Below are 21172 nucleotides of genomic sequence, written 5' to 3' on the forward strand. Positions count from 1 at the left end.
ATGTGTGTGTGTGTGTGTGTGTGTGTGTGTGTGTGTGTGTGTGTGTGTGTGTGTGTGTGTGTGTGTGTGTGTGTGTGTGAGTGTGTGTGTGAGTGAGAGTGTGTGTCAGTGTGTAGTCTTTGAGTATATTTATACCTGTGTTTGTTTTTAACAAATGGACTGATCACCTGGTGTATATTAGCATTACTGTGTTATATATATAACCACAGTATATATGTACACTGCTGCTTACTGTCTATAACACGGGGAAATATTGTTTATTGTATTAAAAGCAGCTTATTCCATATTTATGTAGGTTTGATTTTACCAAAGTCTTTCATCCTCAGCAGGTTCGTGTCGGACGGCGTCTTTAAAGCTCCGTCACTGTCAGTCAGTCAGAGTCTGTGGAGCTCCGCCCACCACAGCTCGCCTCAGGGTGCTATGAAGCGAATTTACTGTAACGCTGCTGTTTCCAATGAGCAGGAGAAGCTTTTAAACATGTCAACAGGTGAAGTCGACCCGGTCAATAACCTGTAATAATAATAAGTGACTGAACACTGTAAGAGATTCTGTATCTATAGACGAGAGCTGTGTTTGAGTACGGAGGCGTTAGCGTGCCATCACAATAATTAAAGTTTTATATATTGATATATTTAAAAAGATATTATAAATTCATGAATTAAATAAAATGTCGCATTATAAAATGAAAATATAAATTTTACAATTGATATTTTTATTTCCATATTCCAGTAGTTCTCAGACGTTCTCACATCGAGGATCCGGTCTGAGGAGATTTATGTTTTTAGATGTTTTATTACTGAAAGAGTTTGAACCAAAATATTCACAGTCTGTCGTTGTGTCACTTATGGAATTAAAATGAATTATTATTATTATTATCCCCCTTTTTGCCCCAGGAACCCCCTCAAGACCCCTGGGGGTCCCCGGACCGCACTTTGAGAACCGCTGCCCTGTTCTGTCTTTAGATTAATAACTGAATCACAAAATTAATTTTTAATACTTTCTCATCAGTTTCTTCCTTTTAACATTTACAGTTTCTATTCTGTGATGACTTTAATTTAAAGCTACAGTGCACAACTTTGTAATGTGTAGAGGACAGATGTTTCCTTCAGTGTGTTGACCAATCAGAGGAGGCCAAACTCTGCTGTGGGAGCTCACTGTGACTCCTCCCCCTGCGTCGAGGCTCACAGCTAGCGTTAGCTGCTGGAGGACGTCACTGTGTCTGGCTCACAAGAAGCTCCTGACTCCTTCAGCTGAGGAGCTGCCGCTGGTTTGATCCCCAGAGCTTGTTGTACTGTAGCTTTAAAGACGTGAACGAAGCGCCGGGGCGTTGCTTCTATAAAATAAAAGTGACGTCTTTAGATCAGAGCAATGATGAGATGGCGGCTGTAAATGGTAAAGCAGGAAACTAAAGAGTCTGAAGATGGAATTTGATCATTAAACATCGTCAAAATAGAGAAAATAGAAATGACTAATTGGCAAATTTAATTATCTTTTTATTTTGAATTTTATTCTTCATTTAAATAATTTTGGCGCACTCCTCGAGACTCCATGAAGGGGCGGGGCCTTGTCTCACAAAGCAGCAAATGTTAAGGTCAGTGTGCTGCTCTGGGGCCGGTTGCACAAAACACCTTAACATAAGAGTTAAAGTTTTCTTAAAATAAAAACAGTTGCACAAAACACCCTTAAGTCTTCTTAAGATTTCCTTCAAATGTTGACTTAAGTATTCAAGGTTTTCTCCTCATCTTAGTCTTAAACTTCAAGGAATCACTTTAAGTCAGTTAAACTGTGGCACAAAAGCCCTTAACGACCAAAGTTCACCTCGTTAAAACAACAGGAGGATGAGATCACAGGTATCACAGGTGCTACTGGCAGCAATCAACTGTCTCCATGGAAACAGTAGAATTTTACTGCTGTGAAATCTCTTTCACTGCTGCACCTTTCAAGAGATTTCATCCAATGCCCTGAAGTAACTCCCTCAGCTAAGGAGAAATTTAACCTTAAGCGTCATATTTAAGTAGAAAACTTAAGGTGTTTAGTGCAACCTGCTCCAGGATCTGGATCTGTGGCCACACCTCCTCTGTGTGCACAGGTGTGTCGTTGAATCACTAAACTCAGAGTTATGAGAAGCAGCTTTATGAGACGAGGCGTTCAGGACCATCAGTTTATTTAAGACGGACGTCTCAGAGATGAAGTTTCTTCCTGAAACAGACTCCATGTTTTCAGATTTGATCCCTCTCCTCTTTCTGCACCTTAACGAGTGTTCGCATGAAAAGACGCTTTTATTGTTCAGTCTAACTCCACTGTCGTTCACTTCCTGTGTGGTTGTCTGTGAGACTTCCTCTGTCAGTGAGGCCAGTAAAGAAAAGCCATGACCTGAAGCCATCTTGAACCCTCTCTTCCTTTAATCCTTTGCACTTCCTGATTTTTGTGTTGTAACTAAAGCAGGGAGTCGTTGTGTTTGTAAGATTTTCAGGTGTTCTGACATTGAAACGTAAAAGTTTTAGCACTGTTTGTTCCTCTGTTCAGTTTTCATGGATGTCTGTTGCTTTTGTTAATATTTCATCCTGGAAATCATTAAAAGGAGAATTTGTACTGTGTTTGTGTTTGTTCAGGTGCCTGAACACAGAAAGCAAAGTGAGTGTCAGACGGATGAAGGTGATTGGCTGCAAGTTTTTCCATGTTTTTATTCCTCCGTCCGTCCGTCTGTCTCGTTCTCGCGGACGCGATATCTCAGCAACACTTTGACAGAACTTCTTCAGATGTGATGCAATCGTGCACGTGGACTCAAGGATGAACTGAGTAGATTTTGGTGGTCAAAGGTCAAGGTCAGTGTGACCTCACAAAACACTTTTTAGCCTTTACTTAAGACTTCACAGAAATTCTGACAAAATTTCACGCAGATGTTTAATATTTTCTCTGACTCTGGATAAACAGGGATGTGACCTGGAACTAGTCTGAGTGGCGGAGGGATACGACCACGAGGAGGTGGTTCTAGTTTTTCCTTAGTTTGGTCGCAAAGGTCTTTTGTGCAGCGGCTTAAATGACTTTAAGTGATTCCTTAAGACTAAGATAAGGAGAAAACCTTTAATACGTCAGTGAACATTTTAAGGAAACCTTAAGGAGAAGACTCCAGGGTTCTTTGTCCAACTCTTTTTAGTTAAGGAAACCTTAACTCAGACTTGAAGTAAATCTTAACTTAAGGTGTTTTGGTTCAGCTCCAGGTAAAAACCTCCTGAACCACTGACACTGAGGGAATCCAAACCAGGAGAAGCCGACGGCAACGGTGGTAAAGACAACTCCCATGATCCCACGCTGCTTCACAATGTTTTGAGGCGGGAGTTACAACATGTTCAAATCCAGAAACGTCATGAAATCAGTCAAAATAAAGTTTCTTCTTAAATCATTTATTCATGTATGTACAAATCGAACAAGAGCAACATGGAAAAATAATTTCATCGAATCATATATCGTGATGTCAGAAACCCTGGAGATTGTTTCCACGGTTACCTGATTCTAAAAATCGCCCCAGCCATCGTACGACTCGACGCTGTTGGAACAGGTTGTCGTGGTTACTGTGGCAGTGAGGGCTCAGCAGATACTCAGACACCGAGTGAAGAAAACTTTCATTCTAGTTGCTGATTTCAGACGCCGACGTCTCACCTTTATTTAAACTAGATTTCAAAAATCTGCCAATAATTTATTTTCCCTGCAGCCCCGTCACTGCTGACGTGAGGACCTGTACATCTCTACTCTCTCTCCAACATCCTGCTTCATATATTAACATTCATTCCTGTGTGTGACATTGACATTTCAAAAGTGGCAAAAACCCTAAATTAAAACAATGAGATCATCAATAATACTGTTTAAACACGGGACTTTAAAATGTTCTGAACGAACACTGTGTCTGTCGGGGTCAGAACCAGATCCAGAGACCAGACACTGATTATCTCTCTGGGTTCTCCACGGGGGGGGGGGGGGGGGGGGGGGATGATGATGATGATGATGATGATGATGATGATGGTGTTTACAAGTTGCTGAAGAGTTCGTTCCTCTTGCTCCAGTCCATGGGCGGGGCTTTCTTGGCGGCTCGTTTCTGATGGGCTCGTTCTCTGGCCTGAGCCAGCGACAGACCCAGACCCAGACCCCCGGTTCCTGAGGCCGGCTCCGGGGCCCGGTCGGCCTGGAGACACAGAACACAGTTTGTTATTCTCACCCTGACCCAGGACTGTTCTATACATTTCAACAGCAGGATTTACACACAAACGTTAATAATAACGACCTATTTGTATATTTTCAGCTCAGTCACATGATCCACATTCAACCAACATGAGTCACGATCAGAGTGTGACTCATGTCTGACACTTACATGTCTCATAAACAGCTGTAATTACATTGTAGAGTTGATTAATGAGTCTTATTGATTGAATTTAAAGCAGACTGGAGGATTGGGGGAAATACAATAATAATATAAATCACAGTTATAATTTCACATATTTTATCTTTAAAAAAGCTGCATTATTTTTCAAAATAATTCTCAAAATATCTCAACTTTATTCTTGAACTCTGTCATTCTGTTCCTAATAATAAAATATTAATAAACTTTATTTACTTAACAAAGTTACAAAGGGCTTTACGGAAAGAAAAGGGGGAATTAAAAACAAAAGAAAAACAAACAATGAAACAGGAAAGTTACATGAAAATATAAGTAAAAAATATATATAAAGTTATGATGATCTAATGTTCCATGATGGGATGTTACCTCTGGAGGGGGGGTGCTGGTGGTCGCTGCTGGCAGGGAGGTGTTGGAGGAGGCGCTGGAGGCCGACGAGCTCACAGACCCTTTAGTCTTTATCACTGACACCTGTTCAAACACACACACACACACACACACACACACACACACACACAGTATCAATCTGGTGTTACACTTATTAACGACTTATTCACAAGTCTCATGATCAGCGTCATGTCTGTCGATCGTCTCCGATTCTCTCGGCTCAGAGTCACGTGTTCCTGCTGAACACCTGCATGTGAAACAGCTGACTGACGGTTCTTAGCGGCACCACGATGTTCACAACACAACGGTACACAATGTTTACATTTCTTTTTTTGCAGGGGGTTGATTTCTATTATTATATTGTGATTTGATTGTTATTTATTTTGATTTATAATCACTGTATCTTATGTTTCAGTTTAGTTTTTTATAACAGAATAATATTGTTTTTTATGTTTCAGGAACATGACATCTGATATTATCAAGTCTGGTGTTTTAGGACAACACTGACAACACTACTATATATAATATAATATAATATAAATGTAACTTGAGCTACACAGACAAACGTGTCAGTCAGAGTCTTGTGTTGGTTTGACTCTGAACATCATCATCAAGATGTCTCATCATGAGACTGTTTCTACTAAAATAAAATAGTTTTTAATTTAAAGTCTTCACAGAGAAGTTTCTGAAAAGACTGATGATGAATTTCCTGTAACGTCTTTTTTAAATTTTATTTCACAACACATGGTGACACTGGCTTCACTGTCAGGAGGTTAAACCCTAAAGAGGAAGCCGTGTGAACATGAACACGAAACACTGTCGGTCTTAAACAGTTTGCACTTTCACTTTGTGCTACACGTATTTAAAAACCCAGAATATAATTACTTCAAACGAGTCAGATAAAAGTGTGTGTGAAGTGTCCAGCAGGGGGCAGCAGAGCCTGCTTCAGTAACTACAGTCATCAGTCACTTATTAAAGCTGAAGGATGAAACATTAAAAACACGCGTGACCTGTTGACTGAACATTGACTCATCGACACCCGCCCTGCGGTGATGTTTCCTACAGGCTGTGAACGCACCACAACAAACCACAACAACTGCAGGAGCTTTATATTCCAGTCAGACACTGAGGAGCGTTTGATCTACGTGTCTGCAGCTGGAAGACGTTCGATGTTCTTTTATATTTTTGTTTCCAGTGACTGAAAACAAACAAACAAACAAACAAACAGCAGTACACGACGTTTAAAACAAAGTTTCAACTCAGTTTCATCAGTGCACACACACACACACACACACACACACACACACACACACACACACACACACACTCTGACAACATGGGAAAAGTGGATTGGCCCCTCTGGTGACATTGTGGCTGACCCTTCACCATGGCAACAAGAGCTCAGCACCGTACGTTTTCTTCTCTCTCTCTATCGCTCTCTCTTTCCTGTGTCCTGGAGGATCATGGGATTGAAGTGGCTTTAACTCTCAGGGCGAGTTGGGGATTATGCAAATGAGCAAACTAACGAGCTGTTCACACACTCGCTCAGATTCAGATTCTGCTCCGCTGCAGCAGGAACAAACACTCATTCACCAGCTATTAGGTAACAACCGCCATAAACACTCATGACGACCTCTGACCTTCTGTGTGTGTGTGTGTGTGTGTGTGTGTGTGTGTGTGTGTGTGTGTGTGTGGAGAGAGGAGGGGGAAGCATGGCTGCTCCTTGTTTACTTTTGATAAACTCCCTCTGGCCGTGGAGCGTCACACAAACACTCTTCGTTAAAGAGACACTCTGCTCATTTTACACTTCAGGATCATGGAGACCCCCTGATGATGTCACAGTGATGTCATCAGACTACACTGTGTGTGTGCAGTGGTCCTCACCTCTTCCTCCTCTGATGGTCTCTGTGACACTGGCTCAGGAAGAGGTCCTACAGGAGAGAAGCTTCACGTCATTAAACAGTCACTGAAGCAGTGTGTGTGTGTGTGTGTGTGTGTGTGTGTGTGTGTGTGTGTGTTACCGGTGAGGTGCTCCTCAGTGGGCAGGACGTTGCACCTCTTGAAGAAGTCGTCGGTCTCGGCATCGACCACCAGCAGACTGGTCTCGTCTCCTCCAGACTTGATGTTTGCCACCACCTCCGAGTGCTGCATCCCAAACACTGACACCCCGTTCACCTGGGGGGGGGGGGGTTAAATACAGGTCTACTGTTGTTCCAAGAGTTTCTAAGACTAGAATAGTCTGGGTCCAGGAGGCAGCCCCCAGCTGAGTCCTGACCCAGGTCTGTGAGTGTTGTAAAGAGTTTCATGTTCATGCTGGTGACTGTAAATAGATGGATGTGTGTGTCTGTCAGGGTGAGAGCTGTGGGGTCAGCTTTAGTCGGTTCGTCTGTTTTTTGAGGAGGTTGTTTCTTCTGTTTGTTGTTTGTTGGTTCGTTGTTTTTTTTTTTGTTGGTGATAATACATTTCTCAGTTCCTTGTGACTCAGTGTGTGACTTTGGACCCCCCCCCCCCCCCACAGAGGAGCGTAATGTTCCACTGGTGGAGAAGTTCCAGTAACACAGACGCAAAGTAACTGAATTATCGTGATGTTTCGAAGATAAAAGTGACGAATGGAGTGACAGTAAGGAGAGTGATGGAGGATGCTGGGTAACTGTTATCACGGGGCAGGGCACACACACACACACACACACACACACACACACACACACACACACACACACACACACACACTCCCAGAGCTGGAGCTAATCAAACATCCAGCAGATAAGGGAACTGAGGAATTCCAGTGGGAGGACGAGCTGAGCTGCAGGAGTCTCTGGTGGTACAGAGCACGGTGACCTCTGACCTCTGCACAGACTTCATCACATTCTCCACATTCTGAAATCCTCAACATGTATGTGTGTGTGAAGTCATGGTATGACTTTATTTACCCCCCTCCTCCCCCTCCTCCTCGAGTTCAGCCCACAGACACAGTAAGTGGATTAACTCCGACCCAGCCATGTTCAACATAGCCGAAACACCCGGGTGTCTCTCACACACACACACACACACACACACACACACACACACACACACACACACACACACATAGGAGCAGATATATGAACACGTGCACACACATGTAAAAACATACACACCACAGTAACACACACACACACACACACACACACACACACTCCACCTCCTAACGCTTCAGGGATTTCAGCTTTCTGCTTACCCACTGGTGTAATAGGATTACAGCTGATACACAAACAAACTAAATAAAACACACAAAGTATCAAGCAGGACTGATGGGTGTGTGTGTGTGTGTGTGTGTGTGTGTGTGTGTGTGTGTGTACCTGGACGATCTTGTCCTGTGGTTTGAGTCCGGCTCTCTGTGCTGGAGAGTCGTCGTCCACGGCTCTGATGAACTGACCCGGTTTGGACTTCTCACTGTGCAGGTTGAAGCCGTAGCCATTAGCTCCCTTCTTCAGGTGGTAGAGACGAGGCCGCAGCCCACCACTCTCATCCTGCACACACACACACACACACACATCAGTGTCAGAACAGCTTTATATGTGCAGCATGAACTAGTCGATCAAAATGATGATATTAATCCATAATTTATAACGTATAATCAATGAAGACTCGGACATTTCATAAAACCTTCAGACAGATGGAACAGAAGCACAACAACAGCTGATTTCTCTGTGGTATTTACAGCCTCTCACTCTGGTGGTTTAACGGTTTTTCTATGTGAAGTGAATCAGAGGACGCTCGGTAACGTGTCTGATTACAGGGACCAGCAGCTGCTCTCAGACGTGGTCATTCATTGACTATTTAGTGCGGTTAATGTGAACTTTCTCCACTGCAGGTGGTTCACGTCATCACTACAATCATTACATGTTCTGTACGTCACGTAACTTCCCTGTTTACACACTGTGTACATGGAGCTTATTGGGACAAATAACATGAAGGTAGATTTAAAAACAACGTCTTCACAGCTGCACTGACGTCAGGAGCTGCGTCTTCGTCAGGTGTTTTTCCAGGTGGCGTAGCTGCCATCTCTCCTCTAAACACGCACGCTGAAGACACGTATGGACGAGCAGCTCCACCCACAAAAGAAGATCCATACTATTATTTTTTACATTTATTTATTTTAGCCCAAAATGATGAGACAGAAAGTTCAAGTAAGTTCAAGTATTTGACTCGACATCTCCTCATCTCGTATCGATTATCACAAAAATCTGGCGATACGATTTGACCAGGAGCCAGGGGGCGGTTCCACAAAACACCTGAAGTTTTCTATGTAAGTATGAGACTTAAAGTTAAATTTCTCCAAATCTTTGCACTTTAACTATGAATAAAAAAAAGACTTGAACTGTTTTTGAGAGGCAGTATCATCAAATATTTCCTTACACCCCTACATCACATATTGTTGACATAAAGTTGTATTTTATTTGTATTTTTGTTTAGTATTAGTCTAAATGTGACTTAAAAATTAAAAGCTCCAACGTGATCTCAGAATTTAGATTTAACATAAACTGTGTTTCCTCTCTTTTCTCTTTTCCAGACAGATTTTTTCTTCCACATCCATGAGAGAAAAAACTCAACATCCCCTTTACAGCTGACATGTTACTGAGGCAGTAACAGCTTTGTGAACACCTGAAGCTCCCGCCCAGCTGATAAAACCGCTGCTATCTCTGCGACATCCTCGGCTATCAGGGGTTATCTGTAAATGATTCTCTGCCAGCTGAACATTTAAGATGCTGCATCCTCAGCATCTCAGCCGCTCCGGCGGTTAATATGAACTCAGCGTGGTTGATGATTGCTGAAACCTCCCGGGCGAGGACGACTTCAGACGAGCTGACTGTCAGGTTGAACAGCTGGCAGTTAATGAAGATGATAAGGATGATATAACAGGTGAGGTGCAAAGTGCAGGAATGCTGCGCGCTAAAGTCGGCTCACCTCACAAGCAGAGGCGTGAACGTTCTTCTTGATAAGGGGATTTAACAGCTGATGGTTTTACTACATGTGAGACGTGATGAACCAGCAGAAAGTGACTGTGCAGGTCACCTCACACCTGTAGAGCACTGGAGCATCTTTCACACACGGAGCACGTTGCATCTAAAGAGCCAGATATTTTTCTCTAGAGTTGGTGGAGACCAAAACAGAGCGAGTGAATATTAGCCTTACATTCACCTGCTCGCTAACACGTTAGCATGTTAAACTTTATAACATGAAAACATGTCAGTGTTGTGTCTGACCCGCTGCCCTCAGGTGGCCAAAAACATCAATTAAGGCCACGATCAGACAGGAAGAGGTTTTCTAGGGGCGGTAAGTGTTTTGCGCTCATGCTCCTCGGGTGTCTCCGTGTTTCAGATTCTCAGAGCATCTGGAGTTTTTGCAAGAACCTTCTGAATGCTTTTCCCATCGTCCAATCTGAAGAATTGAGAGGCGGGCCTTCTCTGGGCAACAACAAACATGGAGGAGGAACTAGAGGTTCAGCTAACGTTCACTCACTTTCACTATCCACATCTCCCCGGAGAAGCTGCAAGAAACATCTGAAGGAGCTGCAGTGATTGGCAGCAGATTGTCAAAATTTTCCTCCTCTCATCCTAAAATACGCCTCAAACCAACAGGTGAAGCTCCTGGATCAGCTGCTGGAGGAGGAGGAGGAGGAGGAGGAGGGCTTCCTATGTACCCACACAGGATCTACGTTTCCCTGCGTCCTCCACCTGTAGCCTATATATTTAAACGACATGTCCAAATCTGTGAGTTTACTTCACTACAATATCACAGTTAGGCTGAGGACAGGTGAGTCAGCGGTAACGAACAAAGATGCATCATACTGCTGTTTTCTTTTATAGATTATACGCTTCAACAATAAGGCGGTGAGGTGTGCCGTGTGTTTTGCAACCTGTGAAAAGCTTCATGGATTAAAAGTCCCGTCCCTGGATTTCATTTCATAACAAGCTCTGTGGATGAGTAAGGATCGGAAGAGTCTAGTTAAAACACTTGTAACAGCCACTCGTACACACAAACGTGGGAAACACAACAAGGTTTATTCTTTTTTAGATGAAGCTAACGTTATCTGACACTGTTTCCTCAACAACAAGTCGGCCAGGTGAGTTGAGACGGACGATCTGATGAGCAACTCTTGGCTGCTGAGGAGTGTCAGAGTCCGTCATGTAAGGTGAACGAGCACCTTATAATCCATTTACTGCACCACGGGGGAGCAGAGACTCAGCCTGTGGCACAGATAGACTCCCACCTCCGTCACTCGTACGTGAGCGCCGTCGTTCTGCCAGTGAATCTACGTACGATCTGAAGAAGACCCTGGGAGCATGGCTCTCTCTCTCTCTCTCTCTCTCTCTCTCTGAGATGAGTCTGTGTCTCTGGCTTCAGGCCAACATGTTGCCAGTCAGATCTCCGTCTCTCCCACTGGTTGAACTTGTTGTTTCGTCAGAGAGGCCTAAAGGGCCGAGGCCTGGGCGTAGTGACAGCACCCAGCGGGGAGGTGGAGGAGGAATAATGGAGGCAGCAAGAGAGGCTCAGGAAGGATGCCAGGAGGAGTTTCCTTTTGATCAGATTCAAAACTGCCGACGGTTTCAGTGAAAGTTTATCATTCAGCACAGACTCCTGTAATAAGCAGACCAGCAGGTTTCCTTTGCATTTGAAGCTTAGAACTGAGTAAACCAGGACATTTCTGAACGGTGGTGAGAAATGTATAGACATGTTAACAAAAACAATATGCGTCTTGTGTTGAAGCAGCTGTCTCGAGTATAACCTGCATTATACGTGACATCTGAGCACTTTTTGATTTTCAGAGCACACAGGAAAACCACAGTATCAGCAGACACACAGCAGAACAGTGCAGCGACAGCACGCGCTGTACAATAATGACACCTCTGGGTAAAGTCCAGCAGAGTCTCCACTACATGCCTGCACTCATATCATTTCCAGTGTTTGTTGCCAAAGCAACACTGACAATAAAGATCAGAGGAGACACGTTTCCACACGCTCAGCAAATTCAACAATGATGATCCTGATGATCCTGATTCTTACTGCGTTGACTAGTGTTGTCTCACTGTGTGTGCACACTGTTGTTGGGAAGTGATATCCAGTGGAACATACAATGTTGGCCACCAGTGTTTCAGTGGCTGCTGGTCTCTGATGCTCCAACCAGAGGCATGGTGCACATTTAATAATGTAGTTAATTGTTGGTACATATTAACATACAGTGCATATTCTATAGCACAGGGCCAAGTTACCTACAGACAACATACAGTATGCAGACTACTGTGGCTCCTGAAAATAACAACGTTTTTTGATGTTTTTTTTCCCCTTAATATATTGTGACATTTTTATGCCTTTTTATGCCTTACTATACTATGACCTATGACATATAGATGGCATATTTGTCCCTATATCAATAATAATGTTACCATATGTGTCCCTTATGAGAGGATATATCATTATGACATATGTACATCTTCTGGATTTACGAAGATAAAAGTCATTAATATAAACAGACACACTAAAATACATGTTTCTGTTAGCTAGACATGTCAATATATAATATTGTTCCAATTTCTAACAGGTTTCATATGTAATTTTTACATATAGAGGCTATACTTTAAATACATCCATGATTTTCCTTCATATTTCATATATGGAAATTCAGATCTTATATGTTAATAAACCGTTTGGTTGACAGCATTAAAAAGCCAATCTCTTTGTTTCGGAGGGGAACCTACACTCTTGGTGTGATGTGACTCTTTATGACTCTCTGGGCACAGAGGGGAAGTCTCATGTACAAGTCTCATGTTGTCTACATACTGATCTCTTTCTGTACAACCACCCTAACAGGTTTGTCTGTAACACATATGATCCTCACACTGAGCAGCAGTCAGTTGTATCTCAGTGTGTGTCGTCGTGTCTGTCCAAAACGGTTTCACTGATTAACACAGAGAGCACTGCAGCTTTGTGTTTATGGCCTGAGGAAGTCATTAGCTTTACATAATCAAACACAAACTACACAGAACCGCCACCATGTGTAGCACCGGTTATCATTCACTGGCTGAGACAAAAACAAACAATCTAGCCTCAGCGCTATAGCAACAAGCTAAAAGGAAGACAGGAAGTGGTTTCTTCAGGTTCCACCCCAGCAGCTTACAACTGACAGAGCAACCCGCTGTGTGTCTGTATGTACCCATGTCTGCATTGGTGTGTGTGTGTGTGTGTGTGTGTGTGTGTGTGTGTGTGTGTGTGTGTGGTGTGTGTGTGTGCGTGTGTGTGTGCGTGTGTGTGTCTATGTGTGGTGTGTGTGTGTGTGTGTGTGGTGTGTGTGTGTGTGTGTGTGTGTGTGGTGTGTGTGTGATGTTGTGTGTGTGTGGTTATAGAGATGGCCCTCACCCAACCACACTCCAAACCTGAAATGAGTTTAAGATTCATACAGGGCTGTTATGTTTTAGCTGAGTCTGAGTCAAAGTGCATGAGCGTGAAAAAGAAACTCGACCCAGCTCGATTTCTAAAAGTCGGCCACACAGTTGTTTTGGTAAAAGAGGAAACAAAGTGAAGCAGGTGGCTCATTTAACATTAAATAAATTATTTTCAGCACATGCTGCTCGTCGACGTCCTCATTAAGTTAGAAAAGCATTAGAAGCTAATGTTAAGCTACTTTAAATTTTAGCTAGCAGACATTTTACTGATAACATCAGGAGAAATGACACGCTGTTATTTCACTGAAATGTGTGCGGCTGCTATCGTTAGCTCACCATAGATTCTCAATTTAGCAAACATGGACTGATAAGAGCAGGAAGCAGCTGAGCGCACAGCTTGAGGACCAGCACCATATGTTATATAGTATAAATTCAGTCAGAGTGTGATAGGGGAAGAGACTTCAAAGACACTTAGCTAATTGCTTGCACCAAGTGTAATTATAACCCCTGTCGTGCCACAGACCCTGATAAAATCTTGAAAGATCTGCAGACTTTCAATGGACAGTTGAAGTTGAGGGTTCAGTCAGTGCAGAGGAGAGTAAAACCATCAGAGGGGCGACGGTGTTAAGAGCATGTCCTCGATTAACTTCAAATGCCAAATGCTGAAAAATGAATGGATGTGTCCCTGTTCCTCGATGGTAAGAATGAAGTTGTGGGGAAAGCTTGGACGACCAACAGGCTGTTTTGTATCTGGGCGCGTGTTTATTTAGACTATGTCACTAAGAAAACAGTGAGGCAGCGAGGATCTCAGTCAGATGACGCCAACAGCCCTTTCATGAAGTTTGTTTTGGACGGCGGCCCACACAAAGAACCAGCTGATGAAAAGTTGCTGCCCCGGGCAATGTCATCAAGATCTGGTCTCAGTAACAAAACCTTTACTAAAACAAATTCCTCCACGTGAGGGTCGAGTCAAGTCCGTTTCTCTTTATATAGCACCAAATCACAGCAGAAGTTATCTCAAGGCCCTCTACAAATAGAGCCGGTCTAGACCGCACTCTTTATAACACTTGGCGACGGCGGCAGGAAAAACTTCCTTTAAAGAGGCAGAAACCTCGAGCAGAACCGGACTTTAAAAATATGATTATAACATCACTGAACCCTCTTGTGGAGAAGTTTCTGATGTAGTTGAAAAATAATTTAAAACTTTTGAAAACTGTCTGCCCGTCCATCGATTATCTCGACGACCACACATCCGATCAACTTCACACTCTGAGGACGAGGAAGTGCAGCATCAACTGTGAAGTTTAAAAAGGGAAACATTAAACGACAGTCGGTCAGGGAGCGACGCATCCACGTAACTGACGTCGAAGAATTTAGAAATAGCATGGCCATCAGATCTGTCCGCTACAGAACATCCTGGCCCACTTAGAAAATATCTTGCTGACAATTCATTTAAAAACTAATTTAAGGATTTCTTATAAAAAATATACTCTGTATTGATCCAGTATTGGTCGAGCTACGCCACTAAATTAACTGAAGAATCAACTCAACATTTCACTCACCAAAACTACAAAATGCATCTAGATAAAATATTAAACTCACTGGGTGTAACTCCTCCGACTGAACTGAACCACTTTGGTCTCTAACCTGTTTCACCTGGGCTGGAAACATCCTGTCAATGGAATAAACTTAAGCAACTGCGGCCATGTTGAGTAACGTCACAGTTTAATCTTGATTTACAGCACAGTCACTACTCCTGAACCAATAAAGTGACAGATTAATTGTTCTTTCCCAGGCTTATATGAGCCAAGTGATAAGAGACATTGTGAAACACTAAAGGAGAAATGATCCTCAGTAAAGATGAGAGCTGCCTCAAGGCCTTCACTCCAAGTACAAGGATCAAAGTCTTACGTTCCTCTGTGAAGGAGTGCAAGCAAGGAGCACACAGGGTGAAAAGTGTTGTGAGACGATGGGTGGAAATATAATAAGTCAATCATCTTCTCTGAATGAGTAACCAATGGGCTGACCGTTAAAACCCGACCAGGTCAAAACTTAGTAGAAGATGTTGCTGGTTATTTTCATTCTGCCAAGTGTCAGCCGGTCACAGTGTTTTAATACAGCCGTTCTCATTTACATGTTTTTCAGTTTCTTTTGTCAGACCACAGAACGTGTTTGAAACTGGGACTGAAACGCGTCCGACAGCATCACCGAACAAGTCAGGTAAAGACAAAGACTGAGCTGTGATTTACTGTAAAATGATCCTTCAGAGAGAAAGTTAGAAGCTCAGCAGAGAGAGGGAACCGGCCACTCTCCTCTGCAGACAGTAGCTAAGGTTTGTCCAGAAAGTCGCTCGATCTGTCGCTAGGTGTCAACGACCAACGGGGAAACTCTTGGCCGGGCAACCAATGGTGTAACTTGATCACTCAGTCAGTCAGCGACATTCGCATTTATAGTTCTGTCCCTGCTGTTGTTATCCAGTCAAATGTCAAACCTTCCCTCCACACTGTGAACCCCCCCCCCTCATTCAGGATCCTCTTATTTCATCATTTGTTTGACTCGTTCACATCCACAACCACAGAACCGATCGCTGTTTAATCCTGCGGCCAGAACCTTTTGCCCACACACACATTCTCCCTTCGCCGCGGCCCTATTGACAGTGTGTGTTAAGTGAGGGTGTCGGTATTTCAGGGTCAGCGCGGCGTCCCACTCGAGGCGTGAGAGTCCTCTCTCCTTTCCTCCCTGGCCCTGAAGTCTTTCTCCTCATGCAAACACTGTGGACAAAGCCTCCTCTCTCTCTGCTGAGGGGAGTCTCTATGGTGACCGGCAGACAGTTCTCGGTGTGCTGGAGGACTGAGTCGCTGGAGGCCAGGATGTTACCATAATACGATGACATGCTCAGTTCATGCTTTTATCTCCGCAGAAAAAAAAAACAACAAGAAAAACAACCTCTGCAGAATTAGATATCCAGCTCTTTGTTGAGGATATCACCATGACGATTTTGGCTGATCTGGTGTGAAAATAGTTTGGTGACCGAGGCCTGATCTGCAATACCAAGTCCGGCCACAGGCAAACACATGAAAGAAACAATTGTCTGAGCATGATTATGCTCCACAGGGTTGGTTTCATATCATCATTAGCCAGCCCACTCGAGTGTATCCCACAGAGAGGCTGGTATCAGAGGCCAGGATCAGACCATTAGGCTCTGTCAAGCTTTACATTAGGGAGGAAAGTAGCAGGAGGTTTGCAGCATCCCAGCTGGCCAGCTTTACTGGAGTATTAGTGATGGGGCTTGAGCCAACTAGGTGGAAAGAGACCTAGAAATCCCATTTATAACAGCAGAACAGGGGCCAAAGGTGCCTATATGTAGAGCTACCTTTTACTATAATTAACTTATAATACATTTAAAAGAAAGTGTCCTGAATCTAGTATTTAGTAGTTACAACTGTCAGATACATATTTAATGATCATTAGATAAATATAAGTATCAGATCAGACTTGGAATCTGCAGATAGTATTAAAGGACACAGATTGGAATCAGGGCCAAAAACTTGATCAGGACATCCCAAAAAATCAGTTCTGTATTTTAACAATAGATATTCAGGGATATATCTAAATCAGTCTGACAGTAGCCGATCACAAAGAGGTGTAACGGGACGCAAAACTCACATTTCGGTACGTAACTCGGTTCTGAATTCACACTTCTATATGTTTTCGGTACAGTGAATAAAAGACCAAATATTTCTTTAAATTTATTATGAATTTCACTTGTAAACACAAATGTGTAAACTTGTTAACTTGTAACTCAATGTCAAACTGAACTTATTGATATATTTCACTCTATTCTCATGTTTTCTTTCAGAAATATAAATATATATGAGACAGAGAGAGAGAGAGAGAGAGAGACAGAGAGAGAGAGACAGAGAGAGAGAGACAGATACAGAGAGATACAGAGAGAGACAGAGAGAGAGAGACAGAGAGAGAGAGAGGTTAAACATGTTTTACATTACATGTTTTTCTACTTGGCAGAAAAGATGTCGTATCGATAAAAACAAAATGAGAAAAAGTTCAATGTAAAACGAGAATCTACAAATAAATGATGAGATGAAACGGCTGCAGACAAACATCAGCTAAGAAACTGAGATTTTTCCTCATTTCAAACGATGATGACATGTCTGTGTGGTAAAGACTTTATCACTAGTCCAACAACACATGCCTGAACACATCTGCTCCTGACACCCAGTGTAGTACAACACAGTAGTAACAGTGCCCAGGTCATGGCCACTGTCCACGGCACTTTTAAACCTTCATAGATAAACAGATCAATAATGAAGACAATCATCAGCTCAAGTAATATTGTGATGGTTAAGATTTTACAATGTAATGCATAATAATGAATCACCACCAGTTCCTTCGTGTTGCTTTGTAGCCGATCCTTATCTCCTACTTACTGAAGGGGCCATGTCTAAAAATAACCACGTATCCCATTATTTTCATATGAATTCCTGAATAAAATCTAACCGTGAGAGTTCCACACGGATCAACACTTCCACAATGAGGCTATTTCACATCACAGTTACACAACATTTAAATCAGGGCCCAGACTTTGCTCCGGCTGAAACAGTTACATAGTCTGAGAAATCTTCTATTTTTACAACCAAAGATTAATGTTATAAAATAACTTTTATAACCCACAACAAAGGCAGGATTACGGTCAACCAAAGAAAGAAACGTGTATCAAAGTATTTCAGTTTTTGCATGTGCATGTGGTGCACGTCAGACCATCGGATCAAGCTGTTTTTGTGATATCTATCTACAAAGCTGAGTCAGGAATTTCAAAAATGTTGACACACCTTAATCCAACACTAAATACTAGTTACTGTGAACATCTTCAAAGTGATATTCTATCTTTAAAACCCTTCTAGATAACGATAGAGTGTAAAAAAACAAAAAGGATGTCTCATTGATATGCAAATCTGACAGAGCATCTGATCCAACAAGCCGAACTGGACCGGGAATTCAGGACAAGAAGCTGAGACACTGACACACATTTCTATGACAAAGGCCTGGGACATTTCACTTTGCTGTGTCACCTCTCTGTCTTAGCTTATAGCCTTTCACTGGCAAGTGGAGGAGGCTGCTTATAGAGGATCTATTCACATGTAACCTTTGCAGCTTGCAGGCGATGCTGGCCCCAGATCAGATCGGGAGATATAAACCAGGGGCCACTGCTGCTTTGGCTGATGAATCTGACTCCTACATTGCAGATATTTGGAACGAACTGTGTTTTTAACTATCATTGAATATGTCCTGAACCATCAGAGATTTTGTCGTTAATAAAACGGTAGCTATCCCTTTAATACAGTACATTTGGGTGTAATGGGGCATTATAAACAAGGCTGCAAATCAATGATCAATAATCTTTTATGCCAATATAGATTTTTTATATTATTTTTTTGCAGTGATGTAAAAAATTACCTTCATTTACCTGGTATCTGATGCACTGGATTAGTCATAAATAGACATTTCCATCTGGATATTTTGTCAATAAACTGTTGAATAAACAGTTTGTTGATATAAATGTAAGTGATGTAACATAAAGTATGCTTGGGCACACATTATAATATAATATATAATATTATAATAATGCAATATTTTCCAGCATATGCAATACTTTCATAATATCAAAATAACAAAAAAAACAATTTTATTTTTTAAATATTTAATATAATATAATATAGGCTAATATAATATAATATAATATAATATAATATTTTTGGCAGCTTTGCACAGTTTGTCCTACTGCTGAGTCTGACCCTTTGCTGTGCTTACTGTACCTTGTACCTTGGCATGTGACAAATAAAACTTATATAAGATGACATATTGTATGAAAAACACCTGACACATAGAATACAGTCACATAATTATGTTATTATTGCAAAAAACAAGTTAAACATAAAAAACAATACATTAATTTTAAAAATCTGTTTTTTTAATTATTAATATTGAATATGTCGCAATACTTGGGCTGAAATATGTCAAGATATTAATATTGTATGATATATAAGAGTTGAATGTTTAGTGACAGATATTTATCTAAGGGCCAGAAAAAAAACTTCCATGGTGAAGTTTCTCAACTGACTTTAAAGATATTTTGTATGATATCTGTAGCTATATATTCATATCCCAAAACAAACATACATGATAGAGGATTTTATAGATATAACCAAATCCTATTCACAGGGCAAGAGGTTAACAGGTGACCTTTTGACCTGACAAGGTCTGTCTTTGAAGGCATTTATAAATATGATATGCTAAATATGAATATTATATCATATCATATCATATCATATAATACTATATTATACAAAGTCTAAGTAGTGTACAGTAACTTTTCTGTACCTTGGTGCTGGAGCTGACACTCAGCCTCCCCGACCTCTCCGAGGAAGTATCCCCGTTCTCTCGCTGGACCGGGGTGGACCCCCTCGGAGTGCCGTTGCTCTGTGAGTCCCCGCGGTCCGAGTCGCTGTCCCCGCCGGGCAGGGGAATCCCCTCTGAGGCGAACTCTTTCCGGCACTGCAGGTTGTGTTTCCTCAGCAGCTCAGTCGTGTCGGCGTCGACCACGATGAGCTCCAGAGCCCCGGCGGTGGCCCGTATCCTGGCGACCACTTGCTGATGGCTCTCGCCCTCCACGCTCTCCCCGTTCACGAACACCAACCGGTCGCCCGCGAGGAGCCCGGCTGCGGAGGCGGGAGTGTCGGGCTCCACGAGCCTGATGAACTGCCCGGTCTTGCCCTTCTCTCCGTGCAGGTGGAACCCGTAGCCGCTGGTTCCTTTCTCCAGCACACACAGTCTGGGTCGGAGGCTCGACATGTTGTTCCTCTTCTAACTTTAATCCCAAACCACTTCAAAGCCTTTAAGTAAAGAAGTCACTCAACCACCGTAGAAGAAGTGACACCTGTACCAGAGTTCACTTCCGCTCAACTGACTCAGTCAACTTTCCGCTGCTTACTCTGAGTTTTCACGCCTACAGCAGCTCACGGATCCTCCTTCCTCCTTCTTTCTGTGTTGCAGTCTTCTCTTCCACCTCCAGTCCGACACCGTCCCGCTCTGAGCGGAGGTACCACCGTCAAGCTAACTTCATACGATTAGCGCGCGTCGCAGAATTTCAAAATAAAAGCAAATACCGCTCATACGACACAGTCCTTATAACTTCATCAGCAATCGGTGCTGTAGAGAACTGAGGGGAATGTGGCATAAAACTTGGCTACTACATTATGTATGACCTGTAAAATTAAAGAAGTACATATCGTAATTTTACACAGTATATATCCAACACATTTATATTTATCCAAATATTAAGTAGAGTAGTAAGTTAAAATAGTTTCAATATACAAATTACATATTATGAACATAATAATTATGACACTGAATTCATTGTTAATTCGATGATCCTTTATGGCAGATTTCATATACACAAAGATAAAATTTTACAGACTATATTAAGACTTTTGACTTTATTGATACAAAAAAAGGAATAAGATTGTCAAACTGAAATATACTGAAATATAAAATTAGGCAAAACTCAAAAGGTTTGAGTATGATGCAAGTTTATGGTGGGAGAGTTTGACACACACATACACACACACACACACACACACACACACACACACACACACACACACACACACACACACACACACACACACACCCACACACACACAGAAGGTCAGAGGTTGTCATGTCAATATAGATAATAAGACAAAAATTATTTAGTGATTAAGTTCATTTATCAGGAGACTCCATTGATCTACTTTGACATTTAGTTTTGAATGAATGGCTGCATCACATTTTGGGAGAGGCTGTGAGTGAAGAGGATTTCCTCCCATAACCATTCATATGTAAACACTTCACACACACACATCACACACTGTGGCTACAACCATATTGGCGGCTGTGGAGGACACCACTCTCG

General features: G+C 42.3%; 1 protein-coding gene across 1 annotated transcript; it reads right to left on the reverse strand.

Moving 5' to 3' along the window:
• Nucleotides 1-3383: 3383 nt before the first annotated feature.
• LOC111220133 (Na(+)/H(+) exchange regulatory cofactor NHE-RF1-like) lies at nucleotides 3384-20308 on the reverse strand. Its single transcript, XM_022743118.1, has 6 exons — nucleotides 19600-20308; nucleotides 8116-8286; nucleotides 6799-6952; nucleotides 6662-6708; nucleotides 4760-4861; nucleotides 3384-4180 (listed from the first exon to the last, which is right to left on the reverse strand). Exons 1-6 carry the CDS (start codon nucleotides 20068-20070, stop codon nucleotides 4025-4027), a joined length of 1101 nt encoding a protein of 366 aa, XP_022598839.1. The 5' UTR covers nucleotides 20071-20308; the 3' UTR covers nucleotides 3384-4024.
• Nucleotides 20309-21172: the final 864 nt, after the last annotated feature.

The sequence above is a fragment of the Seriola dumerili genome, unplaced genomic scaffold (assembly GCF_002260705.1).
Source record: "Seriola dumerili isolate Sdu_G_001 unplaced genomic scaffold, Sdu_1.0 BDQW01000068.1, whole genome shotgun sequence".
NCBI lineage: Eukaryota > Metazoa > Chordata > Actinopteri > Carangiformes > Carangidae > Seriola > Seriola dumerili.